The 25,567-nt window shown below is 35.1% G+C and overlaps 2 protein-coding genes across 3 annotated transcripts; one reads left to right on the top strand and one right to left on the bottom strand.

The window, feature by feature from the left end:
• The first annotated feature begins 18,976 nt into the window (after positions 1 to 18,976).
• On the top strand, positions 18,977 to 22,290 carry LOC133822735 (dihydrolipoyllysine-residue acetyltransferase component 4 of pyruvate dehydrogenase complex, chloroplastic). The gene is made up of 6 exons (XM_062255173.1): positions 18,977 to 20,102; positions 20,186 to 20,377; positions 20,483 to 20,570; positions 20,651 to 20,721; positions 20,824 to 20,907; positions 21,818 to 22,290. The coding sequence occupies exons 1-6, from the start codon at positions 19,182 to 19,184 to the stop codon at positions 21,920 to 21,922; spliced, it is 1,461 nt and encodes a 486-aa protein (XP_062111157.1). The 5' UTR covers positions 18,977 to 19,181; the 3' UTR covers positions 21,923 to 22,290.
• Positions 22,291 to 22,424: 134 nt separating this feature from the next.
• LOC133822737 (U-box domain-containing protein 33-like) lies at positions 22,425 to 24,956 on the bottom strand. Of its 2 annotated transcripts, XM_062255174.1 has the most exons (5): positions 24,740 to 24,956; positions 24,268 to 24,613; positions 23,732 to 23,853; positions 23,499 to 23,614; positions 22,425 to 23,391 (listed from the first exon to the last, which is right to left on the bottom strand). In XM_062255174.1, exons 2-5 carry the CDS (start codon positions 24,569 to 24,571, stop codon positions 23,037 to 23,039), a joined length of 897 nt encoding a protein of 298 aa, XP_062111158.1. In that variant the 5' UTR covers positions 24,572 to 24,613; positions 24,740 to 24,956; the 3' UTR covers positions 22,425 to 23,036. The 2 variants fall into 2 exon arrangements, with proteins under 2 accessions (XP_062111158.1, XP_062111159.1); XM_062255175.1 differs by having other exon boundaries at positions 24,268 to 24,956.
• Positions 24,957 to 25,567: the final 611 nt, after the last annotated feature.

Below are 25,567 nucleotides of genomic sequence, written 5' to 3'. Positions count from 1 at the left end.
TTCATTCTTGAACTCTATAAATAGGACCTAGTACCCAGCCATTTCTTCATTCATCAAGCTGAGTTTAGAGCCTACAAGCTGCTAAGATTACTTTAGAGTGTTAAACACTTGGGTTGGGGTTATAAGCTTAATCATTATAAGCTTATCAAACACTTGGGAAGTAAGGTTCATAGTATATTTCAGTTCGAGGTGTAGTTCGGTCATAGAAGCATTCAAGGTATTCCTAATTCTAGTTCCTTTCTATATTGTTCTTATAGTTTTTCTACTCAAATCCTAACTCGTATTCTCTATTCTTGGTTAGGCATCTAAGATCTTGAACGTAAGATTCTTGTTGGTAAGTATCTTTTCGATGGTGTAGTTCGTTCTTTTCATCTCTTTTCTTTAGTATACTCACCTCTCTATTATGTTTTTTAGGAGTGTTCCAAAGTCCCGATCTTGTTCTCACTTTCTGGTTATTGGTAAGGAAAATAGGGTAGATTGGTATGTTTTTATATATGTCTATGTTGTAAGTATGATATGTTTTTTTTAGTTGTTGGATTGTTTAGATAACAATCACATAATTTGTTTAGATAACAAATATATAACTTGTTTAGTAACAAGTCCCAATAGTAGATTCCTTGGGCATATGATTGTTTAGATAACAACCCCATATATTTATATGACTTGTTTAGATAACTAGCTCCGTAAATTTATGGGCATATGATTGCTTAGCTAGCAAGTCCCAAGAAGTATAATGGCCATTGTAATAGATGTTGTAGTTATATAGTTATATGATTATAGTTTACAGTTTATAGCTTATAGTTTATGTGTATGTATATGTTTCATGCTTATAGTAGATTTTCCTTGCTGGGCATTAGGCTCATTCCTTTATGTTTTATATGTGCAGGAAAATAGTTATGGCGGCGGGAAAGGTTCTTGGCAGCTTGGGGATGTGTATTGAGGCAGGATGGAATCGATGGATTGCGCGACGATTCGAGGATGAAGTTTTTAAGTCTTTTAGTTATGATTTCTATGTATTATTTTTCCGCACTTAATTTTGTAACCAATTTATTTAAGTTATGTTTTGTTTTATTTTCAAAACAATGGGATCCCATATCCTAAGTGAAATGTTTATGTATTTAAACCTTTACTTTACAGTTTTAAATAAAGTTATGGTGTTTTTATATGTAAGTTTTTCTTAAGATTAGTATAGTAGTTATTAATGGTCCAAGGTCTAGAATAGTTGGGTCGTTACACAGGCCTTGGCAGACTTCATCGTGGAATGTACAGGAGTATCCGATGATGAAGTTATAACCCTAGCCCGTGAGCTGTGGAAACTTTATGTCGACGGATCTTCCAACGAAAAAGGATCGGGGGCAGGAATCATATTAATCACTCCAACAGGAAATCGATTTCACTCCACCTTGAGGTTCAGCTTTGAAGCATCTAATAACGAGGGTGGGTATGAAGCTTTACTGGCAAGACTCTGAATAGCCAAGGAACTCAAGGCCAAAGTAATACACTGCTACAGTGATTCGCAGTTGGTGGTTAAACAAATTCTAGGGGAATATCAGGCTCATGGTATAAGAATGGCTACGCATTTAGAAAAGGCTAAGGCTGCAATCGAACATTTTGAGTTCTATGCCATAGAGCAGGTTCCCCAAGAACAAAACTCAAATGTGGACGCCTTAGCCAGGCTCGCCACATCTAACAAAACCGACACGCTAAACGTAGTACCAATAGAGTACCTGTTGACTCCCAGTATCAACGAGCCTGAAGAGGAAGACGTATGCATGATTGACTCCGAACCAACCTGGATGACCCCAATAGTTGATTACCTCAAAACCGACATTCTCCCAGCAGAACGGAACAAGGCTCAAAAATTGATGTATCAGATTCTGTGATGCACTATTGTGGAGGGAAGGTTATATCGAAGAGGATATTCTATGCCATTACTCTGATGTGTGACTCCACCCGAGGCAAAGAAAATCCTAGAAGAAATTCATGAAATATTTTGTGGAGACCACACTGGGGGGCATAGTCTATCAAAGAAAATTATAAGACAAGGATACTTTTGGCCTACTGTCAAAGCAGATGCATTCGAACATGTCAAGAAATGTGATAAATGCAAGTGATTCGCTACAATTCCATGAGCTCCACCATCCGAGCTAACCATGATAACCTCCCCGTGGCCATTTGCGGTATGGGGAATCGATCTCATAGGTTCATTGCCAACCGGCAAAGGTGGAGTAAAGTATGCTATGGTCACGGTCGATTATTTTACAAAATGGACCGAGGTCGAACCCCTGGCAACGATTACCTCAAAAAAAGTCTTGGACTTTGTGGTAAAAAACATCATCTGCCGATACGGAATGCCAAGAAAAATAGTATCAGATAACGATACTCAATTCGAAAGTGAATTATTTACCCATTTTTGTGAAAAAAATGAAATAATAAAAAGTTTTTTCTCTGTTGCCCGTCCTCAAGCGAACGACCAGGTCAAAGCAGTAAATAAAACTCTCAAGAGTTCTATGAAGAAGAGGTTAGAAGAAGCTAAGGGAAAATGGACCGAGGAGTTACCCCAAGTTTTGTGGGCATATCGGACCACAGCTCGCACTTCGATAGGGCATACCCCCTTTTCCCTGGCATATGGGTGCGAGGCCATGTTACTAATCGAGGTCAAAATACCCACGATTCATAGCCATGCTTATGATCAAGCCTCAAACCAATCCCAGCTCAAAGTAAGTCTGGACCTTATTAAAGAAAGGCGAGACGAAGCTCAGTTGAGAAATGCAGCATATCAGTAGTGAGCTACCCGATATTTCAATAAAAAGGTTTAGGATAGGAAGTTCGGATTGGGAGACTTAGTGTTAAGACGTGTGTTCCTAGCTACAAGGGACCCGACTGCTGGCGTACTTGGACCTAATTGGGAAGGACCTTACCAAATCGAGTCAATTATTCGACCTGGAGTCTATAAATTGGCAAGATTAAACAGAGAATTGGTACCACGAGCATCTACGACCTTACTATCAATAGGGTAGTGTTATCCAGATTTCCGGATAGCGTTTAGATGGATATCCTCGGGGAAGCAGAATTATCAAAGTCTTTCATGGAAAGTGACCAGTGCTCGCGGATGGACAGAAAGGCTTCGCCTCTCCCGTTTAGTGTCCGGCTTACTCTTTCAAGCAAACGCGACACGGAAGCTCGTCAACTCTCCCGGACTCCCGAAGGGATATTCTTCGGGGAAGGTCCTTCCAGGAGAAGCTCTTCAGGTTATCTTCGCGGATACGGTTCCGTGCTTCGCACGGAGGGAGACCAAGTGGTCGAGTCACGGAGGAGGCATAGTTGGGATGATATTCACCTGACACAGGATCCCGCCTGACACGCCTGACAGGTCAAGGCCGCACACATCCCAGCACGCCTAAGGGTACCTTTTCGCCTACTGTTCCGCTGACTGCCTGGAAGCGACGGCTGCCTTTTGCTATTTCCCATACTTTCATGTAATTATACCTGCGTAGAGTCTTGTAGCCATGCTACTACAGTAATTGTATCCCCTATTTATGGCTGGTGTAATTAAGACTAAGGGGACAGAGTAAAACCCTAATCCAAAACCCTAGCTATAAAGACCCCCACATTTTACGATAGAGGGGACGGCCAACAAATTACATAGCAAGAACTCTGCTAAAATCTTTCTAGCTTCATCTTCTTCAAGAGAACCCGAGAGAAACACTGTGAGTGTGTGAAGTTCTTGTACACCAGCCATCTTACTGTAATTCTCTACAAGTATAATAACATCGACTCGTGGACTAGGGCTCGTTAACGCCTGAACCACGTAAAAAACCTGTTTGTCTAATTATATTCCTGCACTTCTACAGTTCTTATCTTTTTATTATTCTGTTTGTATTTGTTTCCGAAAAACTCGGTAAACAGGTAGGAATGGTGTCTCATTGTAACTAAGCATGTTTGTTTTTACAAAATTTTTATTAATAAAATATTCGATTTTGATCAAAAGTCATTCTTGTTCATACATGTGGTATTTTTTGCAAACTCTCTTAATTTAATAACGTACGGTCACACTCATAGGATATTAAGAGGGCATCAGGGGTATACATACCATAAGTTTGAAAAAATAAATAACATAAGATAAAAATGTCTAAATGATTAACCCGGCATAGAAGTTATAAGTGTATGCTCGAAATAAGTGTCTGGATATAACCAGATGCGCGAGCTAAGATAATTTGGACGTAACCAGATTATTAAAAAATAAGTGTCTGGATATAACCAGATGCGCGAGCTAAGATAATTTGGACATAACCAGATTATTAAAAAATAAGTCTGGATAAAACCAGATACGCGAGCTAATATGATTTGGACATAACTAGATTAAAAGTATATAAGTGTATGGATTGCAAACCAAACACGACCTAAATAGGTTTGGAACAAACCAGCTATCGACACAAGTTGGGAAAAAGATAAACCTACTTCGAGCTAAGTCGAGATCGAGGCTGGAGTATTTTGCAACAATAGTTTCGACCTCATAACCTCAAGGAACTACTCGAGGAAGAGGAAAAGTGACTAGAAAAAGCAAGATATAACTAAACTACCTATCTTACATACCACTTAAGTACTTTCGAGTGCGTGGAAAAAGTAAGATCCGATCTTGATAAAAAACGATATCGGATACGGATACATCAAGCAAACTGTGCGTGAATGCATCGAAACTCGACCTGAAATCCAATAGATGTTTGTATGAATAAACAAACATAAAGCAAAAATTTAATATAAATTGCTTAAAATATTTCGATCTAAGAAATGTAAGGCAAAAATATTAAAGTACTGCCGAGCATAAAATTAAATGTAAAGTTTGGATAAACAAAAAATAACTCTTAAACGAGCTGTAAATTGTATTTGTCCCGAGGACGCATATGTATATATAAAAAAAGAAGAGTTCAACTATTACAAAATTTTAAATGGGACGCAGCCCATGATCGCACTTCTAGGAAGCAGGATTATCCCCCTCAGCGGCATTCAACCCCTCCTTAGCCTTTTCAGACTCTTCCTCTGCTTCCTCCGCCTCCAACCGAGCTTGCCATTTAGCCAAAAGCTCATCCTCAAGGGTACCCAAAAAGCTCGTATAGAGATCGACATTGTTGGCCCAGATCCTGTACATGGCCATGTCCACTGCTCGATCCTTCCTTTGCTTGAATTCTTCGAGGAGGTTAGCCTTTTCACCCTCCATTATATTGAAGGTGGCCTTTTTCTCCTCCTTGAGCTTAGCGTTTAACTTTTCAAGATCCTTAACCCTTGAGTTCTCTTCCTCGAGCTCTTTGATTCTCAAATTCTTCTCTTCGAGCTCGGCCTCCAGCTTCGACTTGGCAGTTTTAAACTTGTCAGCAAGCTTGAGCTGGAGATTCTTCGACTCTTGAGCATAGGACATTGTAACGCCCTACTTCTTTAGATCCATTTTCAAGTGAGTTTAAAACGTGCAATTAACTCGCTAATCGAGGTTTTAAGATAAAAGTGAAATTAAACCATAAACAGAGTCACATAATTTGAAAATAATTCCATTCATTGAAAATCTTAAAGCGTTTAACATTTGGGATCCCAAAATACTGTTTAGAAATATTTACAACTCAAAAATATAACTAAAGTTGTCTAAACGACAAAATCTAGGTTTAGTACAATCATCTCCCAAAATACCCCTGGCCGTGGCAGCCAGGCTGGCCAAACATGTACGCGCCGCTTCATGCTTTCGTACTCATGGTTGGTCGACCTTCCCCTTGCCCTTACCTGCACCATAGAGCACCCGTGAGCCGAAGCCCAGCAAGAAAACTCACACAAGCAGATAACATATGCATTTCTATCATTCAACATACAAATAAGCTGCTAATGGGCTAAACACATACGGCCATGTCGTCCCAGGCACTTTACCAGGCCCTGGGTTCGCGGTCTACATCGTGAGGATATCCCAGGCATCCTATAGGGTCTCGCCCTGGCAACTCGCACTCCGCGTGCTAAACGCTGCTCCCGGTCCCTTGCCGTACTCGGCCATCACTGTTCTCGACCTTCATCATTCCTGGCCCTCGCCGTTCTCGGGCTTAGCCCTTCCCGGCTCTTGCCGTTCATTCAAATATATGCACACATACCATAATTAAAAAAATACTTAAACATGCCTAAGCACAATCAATGGGGCTACGCCCCTGCAAAAAAATCATATAGGGTCGTGCCCTGCAACACAAACTATAGGGCCTCACCTTGCTCTATGGGTACAACAGTTTTCTTACCTGTGTCCCGAGCTTTCTAAGCACTGATGTCCCGAGCACAGTCCCCTAGTCCGAGCCTCGCTGAAACCCTAGTCACAGCACATCAACAATATCCATCCATCAATTTCTAATTCATTAAATAACTTTGGATCATAATTCTAGTCTCTGGGACCTTGAATTCTATCAATCTGGGCGATAAAATCCATCCCGAGCCTTAACTTGTGGATTCCCGAGCCTAAAACCTCCTTAAAGCACACTAAGCATCGCGGCCCCATGAACCCATGCCGCGGCCCCAAGCTCAACCAGAGGCCTAGCCTCATTTCTGCCTACACGCGTCGCGGCCCTGCCTATAGGGTGCCACGTCGCACCCCTATTTTCAGACCGCCCAAATGTTCTAAAGGGTCGCGACTCAGCAACAACAATGTCGCAGTTCGACCCTCGTACCCAAAAAAATCCTCCATTTTTCTACCAAATCCAAGCCAATTTACCCCTCAAATCAATCTAGAAATACAATTCATTTATCACAGAAGTCCTAGAACAGTCTCAGCAACAAAACCTAACAAACTCTAGCTTTAAAAGCCATCATATCCCAATTCTAATCTCCAACTTTAAAACCTTAAGAAAACTAGAAACTCAGCCAAATAATCACAGAATTCAATGGTTAGAATCATAATTAAATGTTTACCTTAGCCTCTGCTTTAATCCACAGATTGAAACTGAGCTAATTCCCAAGTTTAGAGCTCCAATTCCTAGCTTAATCTTCAAAGTTTCCCATTGGTATTGCTTAGAGAAGATGAGAGAAAAAGAGGATTGTTTGGGTCAGTTTCTCCAAGTTTCTGAGTATTTCCTTGGTTTTGTTTTATTCAACTTAGTCTCTAAGGTTACCTCAAAGGCTCGGGGTACCAAAAACGTCCTCGAGGGAAAAATAGTAAATTTCCTCGATATTCCCTCCTAAACGCTCTAACTTCAAATATATCTCCAAATATTTATTTTCATAACCCGATAACCCAATAAAACGTCTAATGCTCGAAATACCCCTCGACTTGCCCCGAGTCGAGTATCCGACCCCGTTGTAACTTTCTAGCTAATCGATCCCTAGGACTGTCTCGGATCGTGCAACATAGATATATCATCAATATATCACAATATCCACATTTATTACATTTATGCTCTCAGCGAGCTAAAATTACAAACATGCCCCTAATAACCAAACGGGGCCCACATGCATATTTAATTTATTAAATTTACACATTAAGACAATAAATCACTTATTGCCCTCTAGGCACACTAATCAAGGCCCTAAGTCTTATTAGCAAATTTGGGACGCTACAGACATGCTCGAATGAACCTCATTGTTCAGCTTGTAATTTAGTTGAGCAAAGGCAGCAAGGGCCTAAACACAAACAAATTGGGTCAAAGCATATACCAATTAAAACCCAAATAAATAACAACAAGAGAGAGAGAGAGAGAGAGAAAATTACCGAGGAGATGAGATCGATACCCTTGTCATTAAGGGCATTGGAATCTCGCGAGTTGGTTAGGAATTGCCACTGAGGAGCCCCAAGATTGTTGAAGCTTTTAGCCCACTCGAGACAGAACATCTGAGCCAAGAGTGGCTCCGTGGGTCCCCGCAACACTGTCGATAACATACTCATTAGAATGAGTAGAAATCGACAGCAAGCGCTCCCGAGTTGGAATAGGCTTCTTTGGAGCTGGTGCAGTTGTCTGGAGGGCTTGGGTAGCAGGAGGCAGGGAAGGAGAGCCTTCCACAGGAACCCCAACCTGGGGGTCTGAGGTCACAACCTGGCTCGGGCCTTGGGGGCCCGGAGGAGGAGGGGTCACCTCAGTCTTTTTGGGGACTTTAGCAGGTCGTCCTACCTTTTGTGACGCTCTCGGGCGTTTTCTTTGCTTGGCTCCTAAGCGGCTATTGAGCACGTTTTCGAGGTCAGAGTCCATATCGCCTGCATAATCAAGTCACACATTAGTATGCGAGCTAAAAATACTAAAGTAAATGTGAAATAAACAATTAATGAAAACATAGGGACAAGTGACGAGAAAACTAACTGGAACTCTCCCCCGAGCTCGTGCTCGGCGACCAAGTTATCCCCTATCTTCAGAAGAAGTTGGGGGAGTCCCTTCCCTTTACGTGGAAGTTAACCTCGAAAGGTCCCTACAACCGTTTGTTTCGTATTGAACAACTATCCCATCCCAAACTTCATTCAAACTATACATGGTTTGGTATTTCCCTAGCCAGCTATCAAATCTATGGACCCTATCATCTACCCAAGACCATACATGGAAATTATCCCTATAATCCGGGAATAGGATCAGGGTGTCGGGTCTATATATTAGAAGGGAAGAAGACCACAAGGCCGAGCTGAGGATGACTTTACCTCTGTCACTCAAGCTCGAAGCCTTGTCATTTGCATCATTCCCCGAGCACGGCTCTTGTGGCGACGAGCTGGGGATCGGGCCTTGAGCTCGATGACCTCTGCCTCGGAGGAAGTTTGTTAGTAGGGAGTGGTACATTCTCCCACATGGTATATTTTTGGTAGGTGGCATCATCCGTTGATTGATCCTTCTCCAGAAGGCCGCAGGCTCGAAGTTTATGTTCGTGGAGAAGGAAGGATAGAGAACGCCTACCGTAGGGCAACTGGAGCAGAGCCTCCTTATGCTACTTCATTGTGTCCGTGGGGGTGGGACGATGATAATTGGCCGAAGAATTGAATATATTGCAATTAGTACGAGTCTAAACATTAATTGAGCATGAAAAGAAAGGAGGTCATATAGTTACGGATTCGTCGCAATGAATAGAACTTCGAATGAGCCAGACCATCTGTCCAAAAGAAGGCCAGCTTAAAGTTGGGGGGATGGTTGGGCATGTCCTCAAAGATCTTCTTCTCCTTGGGATAGCTCAACAAGTAATATAAGCCATTTCCTCCCCGAGCTCGAGAGGGGTTGCTTTTCAGGCAGAAGAGATACAGGATCTCTCTTGGTGAAGGTCCCTCCCACTTCAGTTCGTTGTATAGCAACCTCAGGGCTGACAAGACCCTGTATGAATTGGTTTGGAGTTGGAAGGATGCGAGCCCCACAAAATCCATAAAGCCCTTAAAGAAGGACTTCAAGGGCAGTAGAGCCCCTGCCTTCACATGCTCGCGACTCCAGGTCACGAGCTTAAGTTTATTGTCAGGGCGGCCATCGCTCGGGGCGTAGTAGCTTCGCTCGTTGGAGGTAGGAGCTCGACATCTCAGTGAGCCTAATAATCCTAAGTCGTGACGGGACAGGATGTCAGAAATCTGTCCTAAGGAAGTAACTGAGATCCAGAAATGCTCGCCCTCGAAAAATTCCTCCCTTAAGGTAGGAATGGCTGGCCGTTGCGAAGTGGATGGGCAGTTTGATGAATCCGCCATCAGCGAGAATACAAGATCACCAGGTTTGAAGGCAAAAGTTACTTTGAGTGTAGGGTCGATAGGGATCGGTCTAAGCTCGGGGTCTGGGTCTGGATAGATAGCGACCAGAAGTTTCTTCCTTTTTCTCTCCCTGACCTCGTCTATTTGACATCAGAAGTGAGCTTGAATATCTTCTTGCTCACACCTCACTTTATGCTCGTGAATTAGTCGGTGATTTTGAGTGAAGGGCGATTCGGGGCTTGGAGTTGTCGAAAGACAGGGAATTGCGAGCACTGACCCCCACCGTTTTTCAGAATTCTGCAGCATCTAGCAAGAGAAAAAATGGTGAGGGACAGGCACACAAGAAATCAAAGTAAAATTTTAAGTGGTTCGAGCTCGAATGCCCAAAATCACAGAATAAGTTCGATCGAGATCGAAATCTCGAAAGAACATGACGAACTCGAGGGAACCCCCGAGCCATTGTAAGGTTCGGGCTTCGAGCATGCATTTGACACGAATAAGGGAAAGTGGATTCATTTTAAGAATCCCTGATTTTCAGGAAAAAAGTCGACGATTACTCAAAAAGCTGATACTTTTGGGAAACGTGCGATTTAAAATCCTAATTCAATACCCCATTTCTTGGTCTACACGGTACATTACCCGTAGCCTAAAAAACAATAAAAAAGCTACATTTGCATCATTTACACTAAATCTGGGTTTGAAACCAATGATATCATAATTTTTTTGAACCCAAAGTCTACACAGTATCAGCTAAACAATGTGATTGAAGTTACTAATTGCTACAAATATCCTAGTATAAAACTAGTAAATATGCTCACGGTGCAACAAAAACACGAAAATGCACGAAGGAAAAAATATATATATGAACATGTGGGGTCAAGAACAGAGACTTACACACAGCGGCTTGCGGATACAGGGAGATTGACGATCGTAGGAGTGGTTGCAGGAAAGCTTTCACGGAATCATAAATGCCGAGGGATTTTTGTTTTCTCGATTTGGAGAACATGCAAAGAGAAGGATTTTTTGGCTCTGGTTTTTCTTTCTGAAACTTAAAGAGTTAAAATGAAGAAGAACGGGACGACACAGTTATATATGTGTGTCTTGCGAGGAGATCAAGGGTCGAATTGATCTGAGTCATTGGCCAGATTCGGTATCTGATCAGACGATCAGGTGCAAACGTGGTGATGGCGGCATAAAATTGGCAGGCGAATAGACGTGGGCATGGTACAAAAGTACTCGGGTACTCTAGTTGGGCAACCCCTGGTTGACGCATGTCCACTCTTTAGTATATTAGACGGCTCAATTTCCAAGGAGGGCTGTTCAAAAGCTTCATTCTCATAGGATTTGAACTGATACTTTTGAGGGGGCAAAATGTTACACCCAGATTTCGAGCATGAGAATTATAATCTCCAAATCTAAGCTTGTTAGGTGTAAGCTCAAAATAAGCACAACCATCATTTGATCCACCAGTTAGAGACAATTTTGATGTGAATGACAACCTCGTGAGCTCGAGGAGTATGTAACCTCGAAGGTGCTCTGAGCTTATAAGATGGACTCACAACTCTCGATAGCAAGGGTTCTACACTTGTATAAGTTTCCTGATGCCTCTCTTGCCCACATACAAGATGGTTCGAGCTCGAGGAGTGTAAGCTTGAAGGTGATGGCTTCATCAATGGCTACTTGTAGGGAGCATAAGCGAAGCAAGATGATGAGCTCATGATAGACTAATAGTCTCGAAGGCGTAATGAACCCAGTATCTAAGCTAATCGGTTACATGCGAATGTATTTATTATTGTAAAATTTCTATGTTTAAGGGATATGATGTAATTAGTTAATCAATCCCACATTCTAGGGATATTATCATGAACGTAGCAAAAAAAGCATTAATGGGCATTATTTTGTTTGATTCACAGAGTATCTTCTTGAGATATGTGGGAATGAATTATGAAACATTCTCTATAAATAGAGAAGGAAACTCCATTTGTAGGAGAGAAAAAAAAGACTGAGATCTTGAGAGAAAACTCTGGGCAACTAGTTTTCTGAAAGTTTCCAGAAGACTCATAAGTGTTAATAACACAGACTCGTGGATTAGACAGATTTTAACTACTGAACCACGTAAAAAGATCATGTTTTCATCTTTTTATTTCATTTCCTCTGATATATTCATGTTTAATTGCTCTCCTTTTTAAGTTGACGAAAAACAGCGTCAACAAGTTACTATTCACTAGTAAAGTTATTTTGTCATTTTGTGGCTAATATTAACATAATTATAATTAAATATAATGTGTATACAAATATGTATATTTATGATTAATTAACTATATTTAAAATGTGTATTAAATAATAAATGTATAAATAATACTATTTATTATATTTAAATTTATCACTTAATTTATATTATATATATTTAAATATGTAACTCTTTTATATATGTTATATATTGTCTATTATAAATTATAACTTAATTTATTTTTCAAAGATTTAGTATTGAAAATATATATATATATATATTTTTTGTCAATCAAACTTAAAAAATAATTTATTTTATTTTCTATTCTTTTTATTTAAAATCAAATTATCACTTAATATATAATAGTTATTTAAATATGTATGATTGATTGAACATAGTACATATTGAGTAATGATATGTGCACCCAAAATATGCACTCAAACATTATACACAGTGACGTGTCACTGCTTTTTAAAACAGTGGGTCTCAATTTTAATAAATGTGATTAACTAGATTAAACTAACACATCGTGTATAATGTTTAATTGTATATTTTGAGTGCACATATCATTACTCATACATATTTTATATTTAGAATATCATATATAAAAGAGTAAAGTGAACTAATTTATATATAATGAATGTATAAATATTACTATTTATTATAATTAAATTTATTACTTAATTTATAATATATATATTTAAATATAACACTTTTATATATGTTATAGACTATCAAATTATAACTTAATTTATTTTTCAAAGATTTAGTATTGCAAAAAAATATAATATATTTTTATTTTCAATCAAACTTATAAAAATAATCTATTTTATTTTCTATTCTTTTTATTTAAAATTAAATTATCACTTAATATATAATAATTATTTAAATATTTATGATTAATTGAACATAATACATATTCTATATTTATAATAACATAGTAGAGTGAACTAATTTATATATATATATATATATTTGATAATGAATGTATAAATAATACTATTTATTATAATTTTATTTTCTATTTTTTATTTAAAATCAAATTATCACTTAATATATAATAGTTATTGATTAAACATAATACATATTCTATATTTATAATAACATATATAAAAGAGTAAAGTGAACTAATTTATATATATATATATATATTAGATAATGAATGTATAAATAATATTATTTATTATAATTAAATTTATTACTTAAATTTATAGTATATATTTAAATATAACTCTTTTATACATGTTATAAGACTATCAAATTATAACTTAATTTATTTGTCAAAAATTTAGTATTGCAAAAAAATATAATATATTTTTATTTTCAATCAAACTTATAAAATAATTTATTTTATTTCTATTCTTTTTATTTAAAATCAAACTATACTTAATATATAATGATTATTTAAATATGTATGATTGATTATGCCAAATATATCTTCTATATAATAAGTATGTAGATAACGAAAATTATTGGTTTTAACGGTTTTTTATTTTTTTAATGTTAACTTTAACAGAATATTCTTAGATTTAACGGTAGTTTGTAAATACTTAAACTTAAATAAAATAAAATAAATAATTAAAAAAAGATATTTTTAAGATATTTTACAATGATAATTATTTAAAAATAATAAATAATTAAACAAATTAAAATAGGATAATTTTCATATATTTTACAATGATAATTATTTTAAAATAATAAATAATTAAACAAATTTAAATATGATATTTTTTAGATATTTTACAATGATAATTATTTAAAAATAATAAAATCATATGTTTTATAACTTAAATAAAATTTAATTAAATTTAAACTCACTTATTAGAATAATATCATATTAAGCATATAATATAATCTACTGTGAATTAGCAACAAATTGTTTTTTTTTTTAAATTAGCAAGAAACTTAAATTTAAAATCCACTTATAATATTTAATATTACATTAAACATATAATATATAATCTCTTGTTGTCACTCTCAAATTCAAAAACTAGAACAAACATAAACTTAAACAAAAATAAATAAATTATTTAATTAAAATAGGATATTTATTTGAAATTTATATGACATTAATATAAATTTAATAAAAATAATAATAAATTATATAAATAAAACTAAGCAAAACGTGCAAATTGCGCTGTGTTTATATCTAGTATATATATATATATATAAAATAACATATATAAAAAAGTGAAGTGAACTAAACTTTTTGGGTGAAATTATTATTTTGTTTTTAGTTACTATTTATTAGTAAAATTATTTTGATATTTTGTGTATAATATTAACATAATTATAATTAAATATAATGTGTATTTAAATATATATGATTGATTAACTATATTTAATATACATATATATTAATTAAATGATGCATATATAAGTAATATTATTTTTTATAGTAAAATTTATCATTTAATATAGGGTATATACCTATTTGATACCTTTTGTTTTTATCAAAATACATATTTTGTACCTTATATTTTCAATAATATTCATCTGGTACCCTGTAATTTAAAATCATACATATTTGGTACCTTGGACTAAAATTTGAACGATAAAATTTTATCAATATGACTAAATTGTCATCAATTATATGTAATTAATTATTAAAATTTGAATATGAAACTCATATAATTAAGGTCAATTTGGTTATATTGATATAATTTTATTGATTAAAATTGAGTTCAAGGTACCAAATATGTATGATTTCAAATTACAAGTACCAAATGAACATAGGGTACCAACATGGCCAACCCTAAGCATAGGCGGGCCAAGCCTGTGTCTAGGGCCCCTAAATAAAAAGACCCTATTTTTTAAAAATGTTATTTTTTTTTCTATACAAAAAGACCCCATAATTTTACAAAAATACAATTTTTTATATATAAATATTGTAAAAATACCAAAATTTTTTGTGGGCCCCCAATACTCATGGGCCGACCCAAGGTACCAAGTATGTATTTCAATAAAAACACAGTGTACTAAATGAGTATTTACCATTTAATATATAATGTGTATTCAAATATGGATGATTAATTAAACATAATACATATTAAATATAATGTAATCTATTATAATTAAATGGGCAATTCTTTAGTCCCTCACTTGTATTTGATGGACTTAGTCCTTCATTAATTTTTCAGCCATTGGATTCATGGTGGATGGTGAGATTGTGGTGTTTGCTTGAGGATATGTTAAAATACACATATATCCCTTCATATCCTTTAGCAACCAACTACCTTTTGCATTTTTTTTTTTTGGTTATATTTCTGTAAAAAAAAAATCTCTATTGGAAGTTATGTATAATTTTTATGGAAGCAAATCTATTGGAAATTTAAGCTTAATAAAAGTAACACCAATTTACTACTATTATGTTGTTATTTTCATGAGGTTAGTTTTTAAGTTTCGGTTATTGCTTCATGCTAATATTATTTTGGTGCATATCATCTTCATGTGATAATATATGAATTGTTTATATTGAGTGACAAATAGTTATATATATATATGTATGAACACACACATAATTAGGTTCTCTTTCTATTATTAATTTTCCCTTTTTCAGGTTCTTGACATTAATCCAATTTAAAGATTTGATACAATAAAGATGAAACATTAGAGGAATCACATGAATGCTGAGAATAGAGGTGATGAAGCAATGGTGCCAGAAAAGGTTAAGCCTCTCTCTTTAAAATATTAGCTAAATGAAATGTTCATTTATTTAATATTCCTATTATTTATGTGATTTGTAATCTTTATAAGTGATGTTGTAGGCATAAGGTGCTTCAATCACTCTTTTAGGCCTTCTTTTATTTATTTCTTTTGCATTGTAAGTATAGATCCTGGGGAGTTTTGCTGTAACTAATTTCAGGCCATTTATTTCAATGTTTCCAGCTTTTTGTGATTGTGACTTCGAAAGAGCATGTGCAAGTAATCATATTTTTTTGTTAGGAAATAAACAAAAATCCAATAGAGTTGATTGCATATATCTTAGATTGATGATAAAAGTTTGCAGATTGATTTCGGTTTACTGCTTTAATAGAAAATATATATATATATATATTAGTGAAACTCATAGTGCATTATTTGTTTGTTTTATGTCATATTAGTTATCTACACCTTTGCTTCTTAGTTGATTAATAAATTTCAAATGGGAAAATGATAAGTTCTTTTTATATTGTTATTCGTGTACAACAATATAGACGATAAGATTAAGATTTGATCATGAGTGCATCCCAAGAGATCAAATGTTGATGAGGTTTGTACTTCTCTAACTCATAATCTCATCTTTTTTATTGTGTCCATACAATGTATAGATGTGTTTCCCCTGTAATAATTAGTAGTTTCATAAATATATAATCACATACTCTTTGTCATGTTAAGTTTCATTTGTTATTGATCATTTTTTTCCTTTCACTTTTATCATTACTCTCATCGAGTTTTATATTGTTTAACTAACTTAACTTGAAATTATGTACATAGTAAAGTTGTCTTTTGGCTCTTCCTAGAGTGTGTACTAATGAACAATTTTGATGTACAAATTATGCAAATTAGATGCAGTCTGCATTCCTCTACATCAACTTATTTGACTAAAATTTTCATCATAATATTATGTAAAGTTAAAATCTCTTAACTTACTATTTGCTCCCAAACTTTCTAAAATTGGACTTAATCACAGTTCAACTATCACAACAGAAAGCAGTAATAACTGCAGTTTGAATATTTGGCAGTTTTAGTGAGTGAAAACGATATTTAGACTCACGTTGGTCAATAGATTATATTAATAGCTTTATAGAGAGAATATGTAACTTAGATATCATCTTGTATTTAGCATTGACAAATGTTGTACTGAGTTCTTGTATTATGTTGATGAGAGTTTGAAAAACAATAACAAAGTTCTTATTCAGATTATATAACTTTGTACTGAGCTCGATTTGTGCTTACTAAGGAGTGTTAGTCTCATCCACTCGATTTAGGTCGTACTTGTTTGAACCAAGTAAGTTTCTTATATTGTTAACATGAGTACCATTTATCTAATTATCATTTGGTCGAAAATGTATTACTAGTGCAATGTTGTCAACATGAGTAATGCAGCTAATAAAATTCTCTATGATGATCATGAAACAACTAAGGCTCATGAGGTGTGCTCATTGGATTCTAGTCATTGTTGGTTTTTTTTATTATTATTATTACAATAATAAAAACCATATTTACTTCAGGTTTTTTTACTTTCAGTTATAACATTATTACTCACCACTCAATTAAATATTACTTACTAGCATAAAAATGTTACTTATACGCAAAAAAACAAATAAAATTACTTCAAGGTTTTTTACTTTTCGATACAACGTTATTACTGACCATTTCATTAAAAATTACTTAGCCGTATCAAAAAACTACTTACCCAATATTGTAAATAAGTTCAAGCACAATACATTTTTTACCTTATTGCCCTCGATTGTGCACTTTTTAGACAACAAATTACTTTATTGTCCTTACTTTTCACAGTCATATCAACATAATTTCTTAGATCCGGTTTACACAACCGGTCAATCAAGCATAAAGTTTAAAAAAGAAAAACACTAAAATTGTTCAAAGCTTGACACTTGGCAAATTATTTGGGTCTCACTTGTTGGACTAAGTCCCGCGAGGGACTAAAACATTTGCCTAATTAAATTATAGCTTAATTTATTTGTCAAAATCTTAGAATTGTAAAAAAAACATTATTTTTATTTTCAATAATTAAAATTATAAAATAATCTATTATTTTCTATTCTTTTTATCTAAAACGCAAATTTTTGAAAACAAAAGTATATTTAATAATTTTTATATTATTATTTTTAAATAAACTTAATAAAAACTTCTACAATATTTTATTCATTTCTTATATTTTGAAAACAATAAAATTATTTGCTATTATCATTTTTCAAAATAAAACTTTACAAAAAATAATAACTTTGAAATGTTTATTATTTTTGGTTTATTAAGTGATCCATATATGACACTCTATATTTTCTTTTAATAAAAAAGAATTACAAAATAATTTAAAACTATATATCATACACATTATTAAATTTTTATTCTTATAATATTAAATAAAATAGAGAATATATCCATTTGGTACTATTTGTTTTAACGAAATACAACTTTAATACCCAAATAAGAGTAACTAATGTTTATTATCGAGATTTTTTCCAATTTAACACGGGCCATTGGCACATGCCGAACATAGTCTTATATAAAATCACGACTACACTACTAATTATTGAGCAATTTGGTTTAAATGTGACAAAAATAACAATTTTGCAGTTGAGTTGTCGGTAATGTGGAGCAGTCCTATTGTGTGTGTATTATTTTATTTTTATTTTTATTGAACTTCATGCATAGAGTATATGCAACTGCAACTATGTTTTGAGAAATGCTAAAAGACATATATTTCAATTAGAGAAATGCTAAAGAATATCTTACATACCTAACACCTTATACTATTATAGATGTTAATAAATATTGAATCCTATATATTTTAATTTAAACTGAAATATACAAGACTTATTATTAAATTACAACAATAACAATATGTCATGTTCTAAAGTACTGGACATTCTATTGTATCTTATAGAAATAATCTTTCAATTGTATCTTATAGAAATAATCTTTCAATTAGAGTGCCTCGTAGAAAATAAAATTTACAAAAATTCCTAAAAACATTACTTAAGATATGGAATCTAAAAGAAATTACAAAAATACAGAATGGTAAAATAATTTTTTTTAAATAAAGTTAACAAATTTGTAACAATATATATTTTTTGTAATCAAAATTTATAAATTGTAATTATATGTTACAATATTTATATACTAAATAGAAAATTGCACCAAACACTAACAACTATTACAAAATGTTATATGTATTTTTTGTAAAATTTCATATTTTTATTTTTTTTTTAAAATTAACAATGATAAAAATTGTAATTTTTACTGAGTTTTTGGTGACGTGGTGTTCTCCAATTGTGTTTTTTTCTTTTGTTACAACAATGAAAAATTGAAGAGCAGACTGGAGCCACGGTAACGAGTAACGAACATTGTTAAATGAAGTGTGTGAGTAAACAAAAAGGGGATGGATGCGGGCGATGTAAACAAGAGTGTATACAGTCAAATCTTTAAACGCACACTGCGGCCAGCTCAAAGCTTCTCCCTCGTCTTCTCCGCCTCTCTATTCTCTCTTTTCTTCTTCATCTTCTTCTAAAATCACTCTCCCTCTATCTCTCTCATTCACTCTTCAACCCCCATTTCTCTCTCTCTCTCACAATGGCTTCTCCATTCCTTGCTAAGACCACAACTGCAGCCATTTCCTTCTCTTCCTCGGTCTCCACCTCCCTCCCATGGCGCTTCTCCAGCCCCTCCTCTTCCGCCGCATTTCCTGTCAAACCCCGCCGGAGGATATATACCGTCAAATCCAAGATCAGGGAGATCTTCATGCCTGCTCTCAGCTCCACCATGACCGAGGGCAAGATCGTTTCCTGGATTAAGTCCGAGGGTGACGTTCTCTCCAAGGGCGAGAGTGTTGTCGTTGTCGAATCCGATAAGGCTGATATGGATGTCGAGACCTTCTACGACGGAATTCTTGCCGCGATTGTCGTCGGCGAAGGTGAGACCGCCCCGGTTGGAGCTCCAATTGGGTTGTTGGCTGAGACTGATGAAGAAATCGCCGAGGCCAAAGCCAAAGCGGCAGCGAAATCCGGTTCTTCCTCTAATGCTACTACTACTCCCGCCGCCCTTTCGCCATCTTCTCCGCCTCCGGCTTCGAGTCCCGCCCCAATTGCTCGGTCTTCGCCTCCTCCTCCGCCTCCTTCTGAGGGGCCCAGGAGGATTGTGGCCACGCCTTATGCGAAGAAGCTCGCTAAGCAGTATAAGGTGGATATTAAATCGGTAGCGGGCTCTGGGCCATTTGGGCGCATTACGTCCGAGGATGTGGAGGCTGCGGCTGGAATTACACCTTCAAAGAGTTCTGTTGCTGCAGCGCCTGCTCCGGTGGCTGCCACTCCTCCCAAAGCTGCTCCTTCTTCTGGTTCTGCTTCTTTGCCTCCTCCGCTTCCGGGCTCTACAATCGTGCCATTTACTACAATGCAAGCTGCTGTTGCTAAGAATATGATAGAGAGTCTTAATGTGCCGACTTTCCGAGTTGGATATCCGGTGACAACTAATGCGCTTGACGCGCTGTATGAAAAGGTATTGATTTAATTAGCGTATTGTATTGTGATGGTTTGATGGGTATTTGGAATTTTGAACTGAGTTTGCATTGTGTTGTTTAGGTGAAACCAAAGGGTGTGACCATGACTGCCTTGTTGGCTAAGGCTGCTGCTATGGCTCTTGCTCAGCATCCAATTGTGAATGCGACGTGCAAAGATGGGAAAAGCTTTACATATAATAGTAACATAAACATTGCAGTTGCCGTGGCAATCAATGGCGGCCTTATAACCCCTGTTCTTCAGGATGCTGATAAGGTAGGTGGTATCTGCTTTCCGGTTGTTGTTGTTGTGTTTTCCTCTTTAACATTTTTAGATTCTTAAGTATACCAGTTAATTAGTAACTTGTATTTGGTGTCACAGATGGATCTGTATATGTTATCTAGAAAATGGAAAGAGCTAGTTGAGAAAGCCCGTTCCAAGCAGTTGCAACCTCATGAATATAATTCAGGTCTTCACCAACTTATCTCTTTGATTTTCATGGTACCCTTTTATAAGTAAATAAAGCTAAATCCTATTGTTGCCCCGCAGGAACTTTCACTGTATCCAATTTGGGCATGTTTGGAGTGGACAGATTTGATGCTATTCTTCCTCCAGGCCAGGTGAGTTATGAGAAATAAAAACGAAATTTTGAACTTTATCACGTTGATTAGATTCTTCTGTTGTGGATTAACCCTTTCCTGAATGTGTGGATTGGTGCTCAGGGGGCTATCATGGCTGTTGGAGCCTCTAAGCCAACAGTTATCGCTGATGCAGATGGATTTTTCAGTGTAAAGAGTAAAATGCTGGTAAGAATAACTTTTCATTGTATGTTATGCTTCATTGTATTTTGGAAAACATTACAAGGATTTTGTTTTTCTAAAAAAATCGTGCATTCTTGCTCTGCCTTTGTTATGCTCTAGGAAATTTTACCAGTACATTTTGTTGAAATTAGATGAATGTTGTTGTTTCATTGCTTGAGAAAGAGAGCGTAGTCTACCCACGTTTATTACCTCCTACACCCATTTTACTCTTTTAAAGACCCTTCTCTAACAGATCAAGCATTGAATTATAAGGAAACGGTGTTGAAAAGTAGCTGTGATTTTTCCTGCTCAATCATATTGCAAGCCAATGAATCAGTAGGATATACATGAATATGATCTTAAAACCTTGCAAATCTAGTTTACTTAACTGACCTTCAAATTTTTTTGTCATAAGAAATCTGGAATGTCCAAAAATAGGGGCTGCCTTTATTAATTAAGGTTTGTACTGCCATTTCTGTGATTATTGATCACTGCAGATCCATTTGAAATATCTAAAAAAGGTTGAGTTCCAAGTTTTTGCTACGCACACAAATAGGATATAGCTTCGTTAGTTACTCAATGTTCTCACTCAATAGACTCTAGGCTTTCTTGATAAGTTCTATGGTTTCTGATGTTTCTCAACTCTCTGAGTTTACTTATCCATGTGGGAGAGAAAATTAATACACAAAAGAGAAGCTTTCCTGTAAAAACTATGCATGTGCATCCCCTATTATAAAGGAGGGAAACAATCCAGATTCTCGAGTCCGGTGGTTTTGACTAATTCAGATGCACTGGCTCCAAGATCTGAAAACAATGCTACCTGTTTCTTACTAGCCTCGTATATAGTTGAAAGCTTCTATACATATATATACATATAAAAAAAAAATACTAACGAGTGACCTGGATATGTGTACAGGTGAATGTAACAGCCGACCACCGGATTATTTATGGTGCTGATTTGGCTGCCTTCCTGCAGACCTTTTCAAAGATCATTCAGAATCCGGACAGTCTCACATTATAGACGGTGTCTCAGGTTCCTACAGATTAAAATCTTTTGGCTCGACATCTCTAGATTTCATGATTTAGAAAAATGTCACGGCAAAGAAAAAAAATGGAAAAAGCAGAGACTATTCAAAAGCAGAACCTAAGAGCCTGTTTTTGCTATGGTCTCTAGCAATTCTATGCTTTGTGTACGTCATTTTGTTTTGAACTTATTAGTTTGAGGTGGTTTGTCATATACTGTCGAGCTGAATTTAAAGAGAGAAATAACATGTTTGAGGATTTTGATTAGAGTCAGTGGGGATTTTCTTAGTCAAGTAAGTAATTTATTCGGTGTAATAATTTCTTTTACTATATAAATTATTGTCAGTAATTTTATTAGATCCCGTACTTACTAGGTGTTATTATGTAGTATGTACGTACTATAGGGAAATTATTTATTTATGCATTTGTTTTGTCGGGGACATTTGACAACGTGGTGGTCATCCATATGAAGAAGAGGAAGAAAAAAAAAGAGACAAAAATGAAACTAAAGAAAAACATACTGACTAACACCATTTTGTGCTTCTTTCACCATTTCATGTAGTATCAGCCATTGCTATGATTATTAAAACCAAGCTTAGACTTTTGTGCTTATGCAATATTGGGCATTTCAAATACAGGAAATTGCACCAGTTTAGTGTAAAGAAATGACCCATAATTAGATTTAACATCCATTAATATTGCCATACTTTCTCCCCTATAATTCTAAAACTAATTCACATACAACCATATATGCAACTGAGGAAGACTTCTCGCGGCGGTACCCTAAAAGAAAGAAAGAAAGAAAGAGTAAAGTGCATTCATAGCTGCTTAACTTTGGACATATTCCTAGTCTGGTTTCTGAAATTCTAATTGTAAATGTTTTCAGTTCATGAACTTTTTTTTCAATGCGACTTTGAGTTTCTTGGACAAAATCTTGCCGAAATTTGACAGAAATCAGAAGTTCATGGTGAGATTTTGACAAAGAGACCGAGAATGACACGAAACAAAGTTAAAGAACCACACCGAACTTGGAGCGATGTCTAATTTCAGAAACTAAAAATGCATTAAATCAAACGAATAGGTATAGCTACATTTGCTGTAGTATATTCTCTCTAATTAAGAAGATTTTCTTGTAAATGTAAACCTGAGATATTGGTCTCAGTTTTCTTGCCAGACCCAAAATTTGAAGTGGGCTTTGTTCCTACCCATTTAAAGACACTCCAAATATGTCCTGATACATTTGTTCCAACAGACGGTGATTCAGGGCCAACCATATCTGGTGATCTTATTACTGGGACTTGATCTCCCTCTTGTGTAGATGAGGAATTTCTACTATTATCCCTGGAAGAAGGTGATCCAAATGATTCATCATCTAGTTCTTCCCGTTTGTATATGATCTTAATCTCACAGTTTTGCGGTGCCTTTTCAAGAATTTGACTTGCAGTTCCTCGTCTAGACTTCACTTTCCTAACAATAATTGCGTGTGGAAATGATTTACTTATATGTCAGTAATGATAAGAAAAAAAAACGACAATAAAACAGAGCACTGACAATTTAGAGTGGCGTTCTTGTACCTTAGACTGGATTTGGTGGATCCAAGTACTAGCTTTCTTATTTTGAGAGTTGAAATTAGTTGTAGGATGGCCTCTGAAGGAATGCCACTCTCTATTAGCGTAGTTTCTACCTTGACCTATCATTTTTAATCTTCTTCCAAGTCAGAGAACATATTATAACGAAGAAACGGAGAACATATTATAGTTGTTTTAAATGTAGACACATGTTTTTGAACGCCAACACAACATTTTACCTTAGCTGCTGAGCACACATCAATGTAATTTTGGAGGAGCTTTTTCCTCTTGTCTCTCTGTTGAGCTAAATAGATCTCCACCGCTTTTGGGCTTGCTTGACTCTTTGGCAGCATCCCTCCTACTAAAATGGATAAAAATAAATAAATAAAAAATTTCATGTTTGCTTGAGCAGACACTGGGATTTTAACTAATGAAAAGCTTGTTGTCATAAGCTCTATGACAGACATACTTTTTCCACCTAAAAGTTAGTAAGTAGTGGGCTTGATAGTTTTTTTATTACAAAAAAACAGTGGGGTTGATACTTCTACAATTTGATCAACTCATGTTAATTTGGTGTGAAAATGGTAGGGTATAATAGTTGCATGCCACTTGCCATTATTTAAAGTCAACCCTTCTATCCTTTTCATCCTTTATAAGTCAAATTTACACTTTTTAATGTTTTTTTAAAATAATAAACACTTTTTTGAGTATGTTTTCGTAGCTAATTAGATCAAAGCATATAAATGAAGCCATTGAAGAAGAGAGAGGAGCTTACATGGAGATGGAACCAGCCGAAGCAGAGGGAAGACATGAATGAGATGGACATTGGTAGAGGCAGTTACAGCATGGTTTAGAGTCCACAGCAGCGCATCCATGCTAGAATCGTTCTTCCCATGGCCAACACCTACAAAAACCCTTTCATGCTTGAATATGTCGATCGAAAACAAACTTCCCTCCGATTCCGATTCCGATTCCGAATCATCATCTTCATCTCCCTCCTCTTCTATGAATTCCAAAACAAACACTGGTCCATATTTTATGATCTCTGAATTCTTGCTTGAATTGACCTCCTTCTCCATTATTATCGTGCATATATTCACAGTATTAATGATGCTTTGTCTCTGTTATATTAACCAAATCAATCTCCATGGTCTAAACTACGTAATTTAAGTGGGAAAGCTATAAAAGTAGCTAATACTGGAGACTGAGTTCAGATCAAAAGCAATAAATAAATGAATGATACGTACTTATTGAGCTTTAGCCTTATGATGATGATCTGATCGTAAGCGTAACAACCAAGATGTTGTAATGAATCGATATTCCTATAGTAGCTAGAAGTAGAACTCAATCAAAAACAAAATTGCATATAGCTTAATGATGAGGATTTTTGGTCTCTTTATTTAAGAAAAGAAAGATGTAAAAGGAGATGGATTTGGCTAGTAACGCGTTTAGTTTATTAATGTTACTAAAATGAGTTTTTAAACTAATTAGCTTTAAAATTCGTCTTATATACGCATACCCTTCATATTTCAAGTTGTCTTTCTCTTACTCTTCTCTATTAATCTTTATTGTTATATATTATTATAATTATTTTCTCAGTCCAATTTGTTTATAGTTGAAGGATTTATATATATAAATATATATATATATATTATCTTTATATTTCTATATTCTAATTCCAAAAGAAAGGCATAGACGGAACACTTGGAATATACACAATTAATGTACCTTATATCTCCTACGTCATTTTACCAAAAAAACTCGAGATAATCATGTCTGTGAAATATTATTTGAGTTTGCTATTACTTGGCCTTTCTTCTTTTTCCTTATATATTTTTATTTTATTTTATTTGAGGTGATCAGCTGTTGTATACAAAAACTTGCGTCTTCATTAATATACAATTACAATTAATCTTTAAATGATTTTTTTTTCTTTTCAAAATATACCTTTGTGAAGCCAGATAACAAAAACTGATATTACTAAATCAATTTTATTAGTTAAAAGGGTTTATATTTTTTGAACCTGTGTTTTGTTGGACTCTTTATTTTAATAAATTATTTTTTGGACCCTATAT

This window comes from Humulus lupulus, chromosome 3 (genome assembly GCF_963169125.1).
Source record: "Humulus lupulus chromosome 3, drHumLupu1.1, whole genome shotgun sequence".
Lineage (NCBI taxonomy): Eukaryota > Viridiplantae > Streptophyta > Magnoliopsida > Rosales > Cannabaceae > Humulus > Humulus lupulus.
This window is presented reverse-complemented; position numbering and strand designations above follow the sequence as displayed.

Excerpts from the sequence above, each read along its gene's own strand:
- LOC133822735 (XM_062255173.1), top strand. The coding sequence starts at position 19,182 with ATGGCTTCTCCATTCCTTGCTAAGACCACAACTGCAGCCATTTCCTTC. Across the intron at positions 20,571-20,650 it reads ACCTCATGAATATAATTCAG|GAACTTTCACTGTATCCAAT; the intron begins GTCTTCACCAAC and ends GTTGCCCCGCAG. Across the intron at positions 20,722-20,823 it reads CTATTCTTCCTCCAGGCCAG|GGGGCTATCATGGCTGTTGG; the intron begins GTGAGTTATGAG and ends ATTGGTGCTCAG.
- LOC133822737 (XM_062255175.1), bottom strand. The coding sequence starts at position 24,571 with ATGGAGAAGGAGGTCAATTCAAGCAAGAATTCAGAGATCATAAAATAT. Across the intron at positions 23,854-24,267 it reads TCGGCTGGTTCCATCTCCAT|TAGGAGGGATGCTGCCAAAG; the intron begins GTAAGCTCCTCT and ends TATCCATTTTAG. Across the intron at positions 23,615-23,731 it reads ATGTGTGCTCAGCAGCTAAG|GTCAAGGTAGAAACTACGCT; the intron begins GTAAAATGTTGT and ends TAAAAATGATAG.